The 16,589-nt window shown below is 43.7% G+C and overlaps 1 protein-coding gene across 1 annotated transcript in view; it reads left to right on the forward strand.

Moving 5' to 3' along the window:
- The first annotated feature begins 1,377 nt into the window (after nt 1-1,377).
- Nucleotides 1,378-16,589, forward strand: part of TG (thyroglobulin) — a 168,892-nt gene continuing 153,680 nt past the window's right edge. The window contains exons 1-9 of the mRNA XM_087960087.1: nt 1,378-1,441; nt 1,997-2,105; nt 3,042-3,139; nt 6,960-7,163; nt 10,555-10,714; nt 10,961-11,067; nt 12,405-12,548; nt 13,707-13,892; nt 15,125-16,171. Coding sequence (XP_087816213.1) covers nt 1,378-1,441; nt 1,997-2,105; nt 3,042-3,139; nt 6,960-7,163; nt 10,555-10,714; nt 10,961-11,067; nt 12,405-12,548; nt 13,707-13,892; nt 15,125-16,171 — 2,119 coding nt within the window. The remainder of the gene's footprint in view (nt 1,442-1,996; nt 2,106-3,041; nt 3,140-6,959; nt 7,164-10,554; nt 10,715-10,960; nt 11,068-12,404; nt 12,549-13,706; nt 13,893-15,124; nt 16,172-16,589) is intronic.

Here is a 16,589-nt window from a genome sequence, read left to right on the forward strand (position 1 = left end):
ACGGTGGGCTCCATTTTTACTGGCAGAGGGCTGCTGCAGAAGGTCCCTCACCCACCCCCCACCGAGGTCAAACAGAACCCTGATGTGGCCTTCAATGAAATGGAGTTGGACGCCCCTGAATTAAACTTATTTATTGCCAATTATGCCTATGGAGAGGAATCTCCTCAACTAACGGTCAGCACCTGGTCCATGAAATTCATGTAAGGGTCCATGAAATTCAAGGGAGGTTGGACTTCACTTGTGACTATGTAGGGATTCTAGACTAATTCAGTGTTGGGATTCAAAAAAAAAAAATTATGTGGTTTTGTGGGTGTGGCATGGTGTGGCTTGGGCGTGGCAAGGGGAGAATACTGTAAAATCTCCATTCCCACCCCACTCCAGGGGAAGGATATTGCAAAATCCCCATTCCCTCCCCACCCCACTAACCTGCTTTCCAGCTCCGTTCTCCTGTGCAGGGCAACAAAAGAAGACCCAGCCAATCAGCTGGGACTCAATAGGAGGCAGATGATAGATGGGGGCAGAGCCAGTCAGAGGTGGGATTTGCAAGTTCTCCGAACTACTCAAAATTTCCTCTACCGGTTTTTCAGAACTGGTCAGAACCTGCTGAATACCACCTCTGGACTAACTCGTCCCTCAGGTTTTGTCCCTCTTTCGATATTCCGGTAGGTAAATATGTATTTATTGGTCTTAAATGTACACGTAGTCCTTCAACTGACACCATTTAGTGACTGTTCAAAGTTACAATAACACTGGGGGGGAAAGTGACTTAGGACCGTTTTTCACACTTAGCAACCATGACAGCATCATGGTCACTTGATCAAAATTCAGATCCCGGCAACTGTTGTGTATTTAGGATGGTTACAGTGTCCCACAGTCATTTGATCCCGTTTTGTAACCTTGAGACGGTCAATGGGGAAGACAGATTCACTTAACAACCGCGTTACTAATTCAACAGCTGCAGCAATTCGCTTAAGAACTGTGGCAAACGCAAGGTCGTGAAATGGGGCGAAACCCGCTTCACAACGGTCTCGCTTAGCCGTGGAAATTTTTGGATCCCGTTGCGGTTGTAAGTCAAGGACTTCCTTTATACCGTATGCTTTTTTTTTTAAAAAAAAAAATCCTACCTCACCTTTCATTGTGTAAAGTCTTTAGAAGGGCAACGGAGAAAGAAAAATCAAAGCGGGCTGATTGCGTGACCCAACTCGATGGCTCTTGAAATGGCCTGCGTCACTAATCTCCTCGAGAGCCCAGTCTTCCATTTCATAAGTGAAGGTTGATTTGAGGGGCAGCAGCTATAAAATACCGGCTGAGACCTTCTCCAGAGTGCAGGTTGGAGGCCTTTCCCTCGCGAGGGAGACCGTCCTCCGACATTCCAAAATGAAGTCCTTGCTGTTCATCACCCTTCTTTGTTTTAACAAGAGAGTGCTGGCCAGCATCTTTGGTAAGTAAATAGCATCGCTTTCTTTGCAGGTACCTTACTTTAAGGTGGCTCAGTGGCTAAGACGCTGAGGCTGTCGATCAGAAAGGTCGGCAATTCGACGGTTCGAATCCCTAGCGCTGCGTCACGGAGTGAGCTCCCGTTACTTGTCCCTGTTTCTGCCAACCGAGCAGTTGGAAAGCATGTAAAAATGCAAGAAGAAAAATAAGGACCCCGTTAGTAGGAAGGAAACAGGGTTCCGTTCAACTTCGGCATTTAGTCATACTGGCCACATAACCACGGAGACGTCTTCAGACAGTGCTGGCTCTTCGGCTTTGTAACGGAGATGAGCACCGCCCCCTAGAGCCGGAAACCACTAGCACGTATGTGTGAGGGGAACTTTAACGGTTCAGAATACAGAAACCAGGGTGTTAGAGCACAACAGTTCTCCTGAAAACACATTTTCATTTGTGTGTCTTTTCCCAGTCTTTGGGATCAAACCGTGAAAAAGAGCAAAAAGAGAGGTTAGGATAAGAGGAAGGGATTTGGTGCCATAACTTTGCCTTCTTCTGAATGTAGAGTATGAGGCTGAAACGCAGCCCCTTCGTCCATGTGAACTTCGGCGGGAGAAGGCCTTTCGTGATGGAGAAGACTACATCCCTCAATGCTCAGAAGATGGACAGTTTAGGTAATGTTGGCACAATTTCCAATTTCTGAAGTGTCATAGTTTGCCTATCGCCATGGCCTCCTAAGCAGAGGTGGTATTCAGCAGGTTCTGACCAGTTCTGGAGAACCGGTAGTGGAAATTTTGAGTAGTTCGGAGAACTGGAAAATCCCACCTCTGACTGGCCCCGCTCCCATCTATTCTCTGCCTCCCGAGTCCCAGCTGATCGGCTGGGGCTTCTTTTGTTGCCCTGCAGAAGAGAACGGAGCTGGAAAGCAGGTTACTAGGGTGGGGAGGGAATGGGATTTTGCAGTAACCTTCATCCAGGAATGAGGCGGGAATGGAGATTTTACAGTATCCTCCCCCTGCCACACCCATCAAGCCACACCATACCCACCAAGCCATGGCCACAGAACTGGTAGTAAAAAAATTTGAATCCCACCATTGCTCCTAAGAGGTACCAGATACTGTATAACCAGGGCTAGCTTATGTGATATTGATCCATTAAACCGGGGGTCTCCAGTCTTGGCAACTTTAAAACTTCTGGACTTCAACTTCCAGAATTCCTCAGCCAGCCATACCGGCTGGAGAATTCTGCAAGTTGAAGTTCCTAAGTCTTAAAGTAGCCAAATTTGGAGCCCCTTGCATTAAACTGCGACCTGAGATACTTTTGATCTGGAAATGCCCATAAACAAACCAGTCGGGAATTCTGGGAGTTGAAGTCCACACATTTCAAAGCTGTCGAGATTGAGAAACACTGATTTAATTTTTAGGGAAGCTATCAGCTCAAAAAGGCATTGGCTCACTTCCTTCCTTCCATCGCCCCCTAAGATCAAAGCAACAGCGAACGAGCTAACATTTGGAAAATAAGTGGTGCTTCTTACAAAGGTTTGTCAATCTTAATACTGTACATGTATAAAAAGTGTAATAATGTTGGAAATCACTTTTTTTGTCCACCAGGAACATACAGTGCAATAAAAATGGGGTTTCCTGCTGGTGTGTAGATGAAAAGGGCATTGAGGTCCCAGGGACTAAACAGTCTGGATCGTCTCTGACTTGTAAGTTCCTCCTTGTTGTGAACTTGTGTTTCAAAACACAAAAAATTGTGGTCTGCATCTGTGTTTGTGTATGAGAGAGAGAGAGACTCACCTCTTGTTTCCTGCATTTAAGATATATTTTGGGACATACAGTGGGATGTTAGAAAAGAAAATAGTTGATGTATGCACAAACATCAGGAGTGGTATTCAGCCGGTTTGGACTGGTTCTTGCATCCAGGTAGGGAAAATTTTGACTGGTTCGGAGAACCGGTAGGGAAAATTTTGACTATCCCTGCCCACCCACCCTTGGTCTTATTTCTTTCCTTTCCTATATTCTGTTTTTTCTTAGCTCAGCTGATTCCCGTGGCAGAGCAGATTGCTACGCCTCAGCTGAGGTAACCCACAACCACCAGCAACCACCACTGAATAATATCAGACAGAAAGTTTATTGTTAGTCACCTATATTACAAGAATCTTACTCAATGGGGTACATTTCCTTGGGAATGGCCAGGGATTCTGAAGGAGATCAGGTCATAAAATCAGGCACAACTTACTTAACAACCACCTTGTCCCAATTGCGGTCGCAAGTCAAGATCTCCCTTTAAATGCTTCTTCTAACTCCAAGGGACTTAGCATTTACTATGGTCTTTAAGAAAATATCTTCCTCAGAAAGTGAAATGCTTTTCAAATGTTTAGAGAACATCTTGCTCTGACTTTGCGTCTTTTTTTTTTTTTTAACGAGGAGTTGTATTTACTGAACTTTGGAGATTATCAGCATCATTTGGCCATGACATAGCAAAGCTGAAAATAGGAACTTGTAGGATCTACTACCACTTAAATAGACATGATCCTTGGCTCCATTTGTTGAGAACGGTATAATTTTATGAGAAGTCAAATTATTGCAAATAGTGCATAGCTAGAACTGAAAATTGTGCGCCAAATCCCAAAATTCAACTTTTCCCTCCCTAATTCCCTCCCATCACTGACCACCCCATGACCAATCAGGTTCAAGCAAGAGGTTTTCAGAATTGTCACTTCAAGCATAAGTTAGTATGCAGCTGCCTTTGTGATGACCCGGGGCGTGGCACAAAAGCAACAAAGTCACAAAAATAGGTAAAGTCCCTTTAATTCCTCCAACTTGGCCTCCAATGTCCAGTTATCATTGGCTGGAGAAAAAACTTTCCCAAAAACAATTTTCAAAGGGAAGAAATTCCGTCCAAACTCAAAGTACATATAAATTATAAATAAAAACCAACACAAACCGCACTGCAGCAATTAACGAGACAGGGCAGGATAAGGGATTGAAGACATCAAAAGATAACGAAATACACACACTTGGGAGGATGCCAGAACTCAGATAAGACTTGACAAAGCAGAATAATTCATGCTTTGCTTCCAGCAACTTTGCCATGTGCAGTTTGCCCTTTTATTTATTTATTTATTTATTTTTAAACAAACTTTATTGATTATAAAACCAAAATATCAAACAAACACATACACAACACACAGAAGAAGAAGAAAAAGGAAAAGGAAAAAAGAAAATGATTAAAAACTAACAATTCTACTATCGACAGTCTATGGTTCCTTGTTTGTTATCAATATTGGTGATATATTTACAAATACATCTTATTGCGAATATATAATTACTACCTCTTTTACATTTTACATTGTTTACTAATATATTTTCTATTTTTGTTCTATCCAGTCATACCAGCATTCCCAGCTTCTATAATATTCTGATGTTTCTTTTTCCTTAAGTGCTAAGGTTAACTTATCCATCTCTGCACAGACTGTTATCTTCTGAATAACCATTTCCTCTGTTGGAATATCTGCTTGTTTCCAACACTGCGCAAAGGTTATTCTGGCTGCAGTAAGAATGTGCAGTATTATATATTTGACATTTTTAGAAATTTGTCTATTCAATATCCCCAATAGAAAGGATTCTGGTTTTAATTCAGTTTGCTCCGCTGTTATTTCCTCTAACCATTTTTTTTATTCTATGCCAGTATCTTTGGGCTTCAGTGCAGTTTGCCCTTTTAAACAGTCTTCCCAGCTGCAGCCAATGAAGGGGATCAGGGCCCTTTCCTCCCCCCGTAAACCACGCAACTCACGTTGCTCCCTTATCCGTTCCTCCCTGCGTGCCCTAGGATGAAGAGGAGGTGGCCCTGGGTCTTCCTCTGAATGCCCAGCCGGCCTGTGCCCTTCCCCAGTTTCCTCCAAAGCCACTGGAGCCACACTCCCACTCCCTGTCAGCTGTTCCACCTCTCCCTTGGAATCAGATTCCAACAGGGGCATGACAGCCTTCTTGTCCCAGCCAAGTGTCCTTGAAGCAGCATCTCGGGGAGATAGAGCACTTACTTTTGCTTTTCCCCTCCCCTCCTCCCTCCCCAGAGTCTACGGCAGATTATTACCATGAAGCACAAGCAAGTGTGAGGTGATAGCCGACATTTATTTTATTTTATTTTACTTTACGATACAAGTGATTTTTGGTTGCTTTAATCAAAATCAAATCCAAGCAGGTCACAGAAAGGATTTCCAATCATATACGCAACATAGAGAATGTTTTAATAAGCAATATTCTTAGCAGCATCTTCTAGAACAACTGCTTTAATAACTAAATTTTGATTGATCATCTAAACCAACCGAATCAACTAAATCTTATGAACCGACTTATAAAACTAATTGAGGAGAGAAGCAACCTAGAACTAAGGAGAAATTTCCTAACAATGGGAACAATTAACCAGTGGAACATCTTGCCTCCAGAAGTTGTGGATGCTCCATCATTGGATGATTTAAGAAGAGACTAGACAACCACTTGTCTGGAATAGTATAGGGATGCATGCATGAGCAAAGGCTTGGATTAGAACAATGGTCACCAACCAGTGGGCCGGGGACCACTGGTGGTCCATGAGAAAATGTTGGTGGTCCACAGAGAAATGTCACCCCCAAAGCACCCCCCAAAGCAATTAATCCAGGCTGCGCGGGAACACAAGGCTTCCATCATTTGCATTGCGAACAACATGAGGTAATGTGGGGAGGGGGGAAAGGGCGGAGGAGGGGGAAACTTTCCCCACTTGCCCCATGCGTCTGGCCTGGCCACCGGGCTGCTTCTTTCCGCTTCTTTCTTCTTCTGCTTTTGGCTGCACGCAAGGAAAGCAGCAAAAGTCTTTCTTTCTCTCCCCCAAACTCTGCCAGAAATGAGTCTTTGGGACCCTGCAAGGCATTCTGCTCCAAGAGGTTGCACCGGCGTGACAAGTCTCACAAAGACTCAGTTCTGGCGGAGTTTGGGGGAGAGAAAGAAAGATTTCTGCTGCTTCTGCTGCTTTCCTTGCATGAAGCTAAAAGTCTCTCTCCCTCTCTGTCCCCCTGAGAATGGAGCTGGAGACGGTATCCCGCAATCCCAAATGAAGAATGATCAATCGGTAGGGAAATGGGGTGGGGAATTTTCCTGCAGACTTTTTTTGGTGATTTTCCCAGGGTCTCTGATCCGCAGGATTTAAAATTATAAGTTTGATGGTCCCTGAGGCCCAAAAGGTTGGCGACCTCTGCATAGAAGGATCTCCAAAGTCCCTTTCTATCTCTGTTATTCTGTTATTGTAGGGAGCACTGCCAGAGCATACTTGCTTCAAGATACCCTCCCACCATTTCCCCCTTATTGTTGGAATTCTTAATTGAAGCAGAATCTTAGGGAGATGCAGAAGTTATACTTTCGTTTCCCCCCAAATATCCTCCTCTCATCCACCCTCCCCAGAGTTCATGGCAGACTCTCTTTGTATGGTAGCGAAACACAAGCAAGAGCGAGGTGGCAGCTAAACGTACTTCATGTTTCTTCCTGCTGTAGGTTTGTCCTTCTGCCAGCTTCAAAAGCAGCAGATTCTGGTCAGCCGTTACATCAATAGCAGTGAAACTGCCTACATACCACAGTGTCTGGATTCGGGTGACTTTGACCCCATACAGTGTGACTTGGCTGTGGAACAATGCTGGTGCGTGGACGGCGAAGGGATGGAGATTTATGGGACCAGGCAGAAAGGAAAACCAAGGCAATGTAAGTCGTTAGTCAAAACATAATTTGGGCATTTAAACTAGATGTAGTCACGAGAGTTCCTTTCCTACCCAAACTCATCTCCCTAAGGCAGGGGTCCCCAAACTTGGCAACTTTAAGACTTGTGGTGGACTTCAACTCCCAGGATTCTCCATCCAGCAAAGCTTGTGGACTTCAACTCCCAGGATTCTTCAGCCAGCTGAATCCTGGGAGTTGAAGTCCATAAGTCTTAAAGTTGCCAAGTTTGGGGACCCCTGCCCTAAGGGGAACATTCCTCCAACTTCAGCTCAAAGATGCCTTGCCAACTGTTAAGTTTTGAAAACAGCCTGGTTCTACCCTGAAACATTTTGCACATCCATTTCCAAAAAATGCTTTCACAAAAAGGAAAGGAGAGAGAGTCGAACTGTTCTCCAAAGTACCTGAGGGCAGGGCAGGAAGCAACGGGTGGAAACTAATCAAGGAGAGAGAGCAACTTAGAATGAAGGAGAACCGGTTTGCAAGGCTTCGGCTGTGGCAGGAATCCGCGATCGTGCGCGGTTTCTGCTGCGCTCGCCGCTGGAGTGCCCCCGATCCAGCCAGATTTGGGGGCTAATAGTTACCCCGTAGAGGTAACTGAAGACAGGGGAAATCTGGCAGGGGTCCGGGGGAATCGCAACCTCCCTCCTCAGCTGGCTTAACTCCCTTTTCCGAAAGCGGTGGAGCGGCAGTCAGCAATGGCCGCCACAAAGAAGCTTTCATCCGGATAAGAATGTGCAGGAGGAAGCTGAGAAACACTGGAAGTTTTAAAGAAGAGACTGGATACCCATCTGTCTGAAATGGTATAGGGCTGTGATGGCGAACCTAGGGCATGCGTGCCGGAAGTGGCATGCAGAGCCATCTTCACGGGCACGTGAGCCGTTACCCCAGCTCACTTCTACTGCACATGCGTTCACACCTCCCACCAGCCAGCTGATTTTCTGGTATCTGCCATGCATGCGTGGGAGGCGGGGTGCATGTGGGAGATGTGTGCGCATGCAACAACAAAAAGGTTAGCCATCACTGGGTTTCCTGTCTGAGCAGGGGGTTGGACTAGAAGACCTCCAAGGTCCCTCCCAACTCTGTCGTTCTACGTTCTAATTGAGACTGGTTTACCTTTAATACCCAAAATAGATAAAATATATTCCTGCCTAAGGAGGGGTTTGGACTAGAACAGGGGTCTCCAACTTTGGCAACTTTAAGACTTGTGGACTTCAACTCCCAGAGTTCCTCAGCCAGTTTAGCTTAAAGTCTTAAAGTTGCCAAGGTTGGAGACCCCTGGACTAGAAGACCTCCAAGGTCCCTTCCAACTCTGTTTTTTTCTATTCTTTTCTATTCTAAAATAATGGGGAGATAATGTGTTAGATATTTTAAGAAAATGATCTCACGGTTGTGGCTCCAGGCCTCAGAGAGGTGGCCTTTTGGCACAATGGACGAAACAGAGAGAAATATTTCTTTCTCTCTTTCACGGGGGAATGAAAGAATTGAAGACTTCTCTAAGCGAGTTCTGTAATCGACTGATCAAGAATGCGGGTTTCTTTCCTCCAACAAAGCCTGAGAGGCACATTTGAAAGGGGTGATATTATTCAGAGGCTGTCTGTTTTCACAACATGCTAAAACCAAGGCATTTTAAATACCAAGATTGCATTGGCAGAATAATCATCAACCTAATTAGTTGTAACCAGGCTTCCTTTTTCTGGCTTAGTACAATCTTCAGACCAAGTCGTTTCAAGGAATTTATTTATTTATTTATTTATTTATTTATTTATTTGATTTGCCAATTGTTTACAAGATAATAAGTATAAATGTATACATAGTTGTGAATACATGAAATGGGTACATATAAGAAAAATAAAAGAATAAGAGAAACAATAGGACAGGGACGGTAGGCACGTTGGTGCGCTTATGCACGCCCCACAGGCCTCTTAGGAAAGGGGTGAGGTCAATAGTAGACAGTCTAAGGTTAAAGTTTTTGGGGTTTGGGGAAGAAACTACAGAGTCGGGTAGAGTATTCCAGACATTGACCACTCTATTGCTGAAGTCGTATTTCCTGCAATCAAGTTTGGTGCGGTTAACTTTGAGTTTGTATCTATTGTGTGCTCTTGTGTTGTTATGGTTGAAGCTGAAGTATTCATTGACAGGTAGGACATTGCAATGTATGATTTTATATACCATGCTTAAATCAGACCGAAGACGGCGTAATTCAAGGTTTTCTAGTTCTAGAATTTCAAGTCTGGTGGCATAAGGTATTCTATAACGAGTAGAGGAGTGGAGAACTCTTCTTGTGAAATATTTCTGGACTTTCTTCTTACTTTGAAGTACTGTAAAATGCAGAAAATAGGTTAAGTGTTCTGCAAAAGTAGTTGAAGAGCCGAAGAGCAAAATTCAAAATAGAGTTTTATTATTTCAACTCCCAGTGTCTGTTTTTCCTTCCTTCCTTCCTTCCTTCCTTCCTTCCTTCCTTCCTTCCTTCCTTCCTTCCTTCCTTCCTTCCTCCCTCCCTCCCTCCCTCCCTCCCTCCCTTCTTCTTTCTTTCCTTCCTTCATCAATCCTTCCTTCCTTTCTCTTTCTCTCCCTCTCTCCTTTCCTTTCCTTCCTTCCTTCTTCCCTCCCTCCCTTCTTTTCCTTCCTTTCTTCCTTTCCTTTCCTTCCTTCATCCATCCCTCCCTTCTTTCCTTCCTTCATCCGTCCCTCCCTCCTTCCCTTCTTTTTTCCTCCCTCCCATTCTTCTTTTCCTTCCTTTCTTCCTTCCTTCCTTCCTTCCTCCCTCCCTCCCTTCCTCCTTCTTTCCCTTGCCTTCCCTTCCTTCATCCCTCCCTCCCCCTTCTTCCTTCCTTCCTTCCTTCCTCTGTCTCTCCCTCCTTCCTTCCTTCCTCTCTTTCCCTCCCCTTTCCTTCCTTTCCTTTCCTTCCTTCTTTCCTCCCCTCCCTCCCTTCTTTTCCTCCCTTCCTTCCTTTCCTTGTCTTTCCTTTCCTTCCTTCATCTGTCCCTCCCTTCTTCTTTCCTTCCTTCATCCGTCTCTCCCTCCTTCCCTTCCCTTCTTTCTTTCCTCCCTCCCATCCTTCTTTTCCTTCCTTCCTTCCTTCCTTCCTTCCTTCCTTCCTTCCTTCCTTCCTTCCTTCCTTCCTTCCTTCCTTCCTTCCTTCCTTCCTTCCCATCATTATCTTTTCAACCCATCAGTCATCCTTTCTCTCCTCAAAGTTAGAGAAGCAGAGTGAGAAATAGATGGAAAAAAATTGACCTTCTTGGTAAAGAGATGAGAATGAGCAATGTATATGGGATGGGCGGAAAATCTCTTCTGAAAGTGCTTTGAAAAGTTCTGACAACTGCTTTTCTTAAACAAAGAAGCTGGAATAAAAGCAATATTTTTGCTTGTCAGGTCCAGGCCAGTGTGAGATTCGAGACCGCCGCATTCTGCATGGCATTGGAGAAAAGAGCCCCCCACAATGCTCAACTGATGGAGAATTCCTGCCTGTCCAATGCAAATTTGTCAACACAACCAATAGGATGGTCTTCGATCTCATCCATCATTTTAACAGGTAAGAAGAACTTTTTGCAATGCTTAGTGCTTAGTCCTGCCATTGAGGAAGATAGGAAGACATTCTAGCTCGGGTAAAAGCCCCATAAGTGGAGGTAATCTGGACTATCAATGATGATACTTTGGACCAGGGATGGAATTCAGCTGGTATGGACCGGTTTGGGTGAACTGGTTGTTACACCGGTTGAATCCCACCACTGGAAAATCTCATATACTGAATTTTCTAATAGCTGGATTTCTCTTTCAGGATCCCCAAAGCGTTCTTAACATTTAGTTCCTTCAGAAATTTGTTCCCTGAAATCAATGGATACTGTTACTGTGCAGACAGCCTTGGGAGAGAACTAGAAGATACAGGTGAGTCTACCTGCGGGAGTCTCCTAAAAGTGAAAACTTGACACTTTTTGCCTAGCAAAAAGTAAATCTGTTTTGGAAGAAGAAGAGATCCAAGATGTCTATCATGCAAGCCATGATCCTCTTCCAGGTTGGGATGAAGCAACACAAGCAAAACTTAAATCCAGACAAAATGTAGGTGCTTTCCATCAGTAGTAAAATGGACTTGAGGTTAGACAACTGTTTGGGTTGGATTGAACACCATCTTGACGTCATTGAATTCTAGATGTTGATTGTGCCAAGGAAAGCATTTTTGTGAGCCAATACATTAATAGCAATAGCACTTAGACTTATATACTGCTTCATAGTGCTTTACAGCACTCTCGAATTGTTTACAGAGTCAGCCTGTTGCCCACAACAATCTGGGTCCTCATTTTACTGACCTTGGAAGAACGGAAGGCTGAGTCAACCTTAAGCCGGTGATTCTATGGACCAGATGTTTCCAAATCTTCCAACCTTGCACTATCCCAAAGGCGCTTTTTCAAGAGACAACTGGACTTACTGGTTTTTCTTTGAAGACATTTCGCTTCTCATCCAAGAAACTTCTTCAGCAGAGCTGAAATGAAACATCTTCAAAGAAAAACCAAGAAAGTTCAGTTGCCTCTTGAAAAAACATCTCTGGGACAACCATGACCTGGATGACTGAGAATCTCCATAGACAATCTTGCTGTACTTCTTTGAGTTGTTCCATGCTCTGGCTGGTGTCAGCTTTGATGGTGTCCAGCCACCACGTTTTTGGCAGCTTGGCTCCCTTTTTCCACTAACTCTTCCAAGCATAATCGCTTTCTCTGTAGGATTCCTCCACATGTCATGGGCAAAACAAGTGAGACCCAGTTTTGTGGCTTTTGCCTTCCAGTGACATGACTGGTGTGATTTCTTCCAGTACTTGCTTGTTAAACCCCTTTGCTGTCTGAAGACATAAATTTATAGAAATGCATTTAATATAAGCACGGTCACATTTATTTTTTAAAAAGTTTAGATCTTCTATCCAGTTGACCAGGTTTATCTTTTAAGCTTGTGAGGATTTAAAATGGAATCTTCCCAACAAAATTGCTCCCTCCACTCACCCACCCACCCACCCCGCATGATATGGCCAAAGTAAATGAGATGCAGTTTTGTGATTTTTGCCTTCTAGTGTCCTATCTGCTGTTATGTCCTCTAGTACTTGCTGGTTGGTCACCTTTGCTGTCCAAAGGACCATTTGATATAACTTAATTAAATGAAGAAAAAAGATTTGGATAGCTGAAGAAGAGCAATCTTCTGTTGAAGATGCTCTTCTAAAATGTTCTCTTCTTTCCCAGGTCTGGAAATGTTGCTTGAAAATGTGTACGACACAGTTTTTGCATCGCTGGAACCAGTTCCTACCTTTGCTGAAAGTAGCATGTATAGGATCCTACAGAGACGTTTCCTGGGAGTACAACTTGCAACAACTGGAAGATTCAGATGTATGTGTCAAGGTTCTGACTGACAAACTTCTCAAGCAAAGCTTTATTGAGTGCATCATTTCGGCACATATGAAAGCAAAACTAGATCTAGCTATTTCCTCCGCAAACCCATATAGTTAAAGTATAGATTCTCCCTCCCCTATTAGGCCAGTTCACACTGTCCAATTCTGTTTCTTAATCTTCTTATGAGAAAGTCTTTTTGGCTCTGGCAAACACATGTCCTTGGTTCCCATGACTGTTGTCTCATTGCCGAGAAAGTACATTCCATTCTTCTTCTCCCTCCCCCCTTGGGTTGTTGTCAAGTTGAGTATTGAAAATGGCTGAAACAGCAAAAGCAAATTTTGAAGCTTGACATTATGTAGCATACAGTTCTGCGGGTTTAGAGAACACAAATCCAAAGAAGGCAGGTCAACATCTACAGCTAATCGACTTACATTAATTTGTTTACTGACCTTTAGTAGTTTCAACGGCACCGAAAAAATGATTTATGACTATTTTTTACACTTACAACCATTGCAGCATCCCCACAATCACATGATCAAAATTCGGATGCTTGGCAACTGACTCACATTTATGACGGTTGCGGTGTCCCAGGTCCATGTGAACCCCTTTTGTGACCTTCTGACAATTGAAGTCAATGGGGAAGCCAGAATCAGTTTATAACCGTGTCACTATCTTGAACAACTGCCACTTAACAACTGTGGCAATAAAGGTGGCGAAATGGGGCAAAAGTCATTTAACTAATGTCATGTTTAGCAATGAGAATTTTGGGCTCAATTGTGGTTGTAAGTCAAGGACTATCTGCATTGTTGCTTGTGAAATGAGATGGTTCTTCTCCCAACTTCTATTCTACCCATAGTAGTTGAACAGAGGATCATTCTTATTTTTATTGATTTATTGTTACATTTATATCATTTTATGTATATATATATCTATAATATCTACCTACCTACCTATCTGATCAACAGTAAAAATGCAGAATACAGAGCACAGGCAAATCAATACCGGTGTAATTAAAATCCTTCAGGAGCCCACTGGTTCGAGTCTTTTTCTTCTGGAATTTTTTTCCATTAGACCGATTTTTCAGGATATTTGCCAGGCACTGGAACAAATGTACATGTGAATGAAAACTGGTTCTGTTCTACTTTTCTTTTGAAGGCCCTTCCAAGTGTGAAATAGAGTATTTCACTGCCACTCGTTTTGAGGAGGATTATAAACCATTGTGTGAAGATAATGGTGCCTACAAGCCAACGCAATGTCAACTTAATGGAGAATGTTGGTGTGTCGACAACAGAGGACAGGAGATCCCTGGAACAAGAAGGAGAGGAAAGCAACCAATCTGTGGTAGGTAAAGCCAGAAACATGCTCATCAAGGATTTTCATTCCTAGCTTAATATCAAATATCAATTGCAATGCAATAGCAGTGAATTTCTCATTTCTGAATTCCCCCAAAACATCTAACCCAGGGGTGTCAAACTCAATTCCATTGTGGGCCACATTAGGGTTATGTTTGACCTCAGGGGGCGGCAGGGCAGGGCGCATGGCCAGGGTGGATATGGCCAACTTGACGTCACTTATGTGATGGGTTCCTGTGGTGGCCCAAAAGCTCTTCCAGAGAAAACAGGCTCCCGAGCTCTGTTTTTGGCTGCGATGGCCTCCGGCAACCCTGGTGCCATGAAAATGGAGCTCAGGAGGGCTGCATGCTCTGTTTTTGCTGGCAAAGGCACCGCGGACTGGTCCGATGTTTCCAGGGTGGCCCCCTGGAACAGATCTAAGCACTCCACAGGCCAAATTGGCCTGCAAGCCTTCAGTTTGACACTCCTGATCTAACCAATTGCAATGATCAAAGATGCTGGACCTTGGACTGATCCAACAGAGTTATTCTTACGTTCTTAAAATATAGAGAGATAAAGGTTTTTCCCCCCCTCTTCTTCTCATTAGGTTGATGAGAGTATTGAGACAAAATTCCAAGAAAGCCAAGCTGTTCTATGTAATACAATGCAGATTTTTATTTATGGAATTTTGGGCCATCTTTTGGGGACGACCTCCGGTTTATATGGTTTTTGAAGAGAACAAAATATATTCAAGGAGGATAGGTTATTAATGGCTGCTAATCTTAAGGTCTCATTGCCTCCTTGATCACAAGCAATTTACTTTAAATATCAGGTGCTGGGCAGCATCAATGGAAAGAAGTTTCATTGTAGGAGAAGAGCAGACAGACAGGGGGCGGAGTTAAACGTGTTGTCAGTCTAGAATCATTACAGTCCCACAAATGGTCTAAGTCCAACCCCCTCTTGGATTCTATTGGTTCTTATCTGATGTCAGTTTAACATTAGGCCTTAGTTGACTAGATTTTTGTGTATAGGCTCAAATACATCTTCTATGCTGGAACTTAAGTGATGGTCCTGATTTTTTGGCACCTGACATTGATGCTAGTGAACTTTTTTGAGAAATCTTCTTGGCCACTATGTGACACCAAATGCTGGTCTCGATGAGCCCTTGGCATGAACCAGTCTCAGGCCTCTTCTTGCATTCTTCATAATAATTAATCTTCTGTTATCTTTTCCTTTCTCTAGACAAGGCGCCCACCTGTGTCTCTGAGAGACTAGTATCTCTGTCCAGGCTTTTCTATGGCCCCGTTGGACATTTCAGTCGTAACAATTTGTTTTCTGCTACTCAAGAGCCGGGGAAAATAGTTGGCTCCTCAAGATTTTGTCCCTTTTTATTCAGATACTTTTTTGAGGGTTCCACGGAGCTGCCTTCCATCTCCGAGGGAAACAGCGCCACTCAGCTCTTCACATTTGCAAGCCTCCTTGGTGAAGCGGTTGATGGGATGTTTCCTTCACGAGAACTTGCTCAGGTTGCTCTACGATTTACCAACAACCCCAAGCGATTCCAAGAAAACCTTTTCGGTGGGATGTTCTTGAAGAATCTGGTCCAGTTTAACTTTACGGGAGCCCTTGGCCCAAACAGCAAATTTAATTTGGACAAGTATTTCCAGCAGGTTGGGATAAGAAGCGGATTCAGTAAACTGGCTGGTCAACTTTTGCAGGGAAGCTCCCAGGAGAAGTTTAATCTGAGCCAATCTCTCATCGACGGTTTTGGTCGAACGGTCAATTTAGAGGACAATCGGAATGCCGTCAAATTCCTTGCTTCTCTTCTTGAAGCCCCAGAGTTTTTCACTTTTCTGCAGCATGTGATTTCTGTCCCAGAAAGTGTCACCAAAGATTTAGGCAATGTGGTGACGATTCTGTTGAAAGCAAGAGACTGCACAGAAGAAGACAATGATGTCTTTGTGCCAGACTGTACTGAAGATGGGAACTACAAGGAGATTCAGTGTAAGAGAGGGGAGTGTTGGTGCGTAGATTTAAGGGGGAAAGAAATCCCCGGATCCAGGGTACGAGGGACAAACCCACGGTGCCCCACATTGTGTGAAAAGCAAAGGGCCAGTTTGCAACTCTTAATTAGAGACCAGCCTGCAGGATCTCAGATGTTTGTTCCTTCGTGCACCACAGAAGGCCAATTCCTGCCAGTCCAGTGCCATGGGAAAAACTGTTTCTGTGTCAATTCAGAAGGCACACCTGTTCCAGGAATAAATACCAATTCTGGAGACCCCATACAATGTAAGTTTCACATGTTCACATGCATTATTGTTTTGGTTGTTGTTTTTTGTGTGAGATGTTCCTAATGTTGAGGGATGATGAAAATATGAATACATAGAGCTTAGAATGCAAAGCTAGTCATGGAAGAACTTCGTAGAAGTCTGCTAGGTCTAGAAAATATTTATGCTCTCTCTCTCTCTGAGAAACCCACTCAAATCCCCAAATTTTGGTTTCTTTAAAAGTGGAAACATTGGTGCTGATTTTTGTAGAACCTGCCTACCAGATGGCAACTTAATGAGAATAGCAGCATATGATCTCCCAGTTAAGAAAATAGAACATTGCTACTTGCATGAGGTCCCGTACTCATCTTCAAATAACTCTCACTTTTCAGTTTTTAGTGTCCCCAACATATAGCAAACAGCATTTAGACTTATATACT

The sequence above is a fragment of the Notechis scutatus genome, chromosome 3 (genome assembly GCF_049901735.1).
Source record: "Notechis scutatus isolate UNSWTSFEM ecotype Mainland chromosome 3, rNotScu1.2, whole genome shotgun sequence".
In the NCBI taxonomy this organism is placed as follows: Eukaryota; Metazoa; Chordata; class Lepidosauria; order Squamata; family Elapidae; genus Notechis; species Notechis scutatus.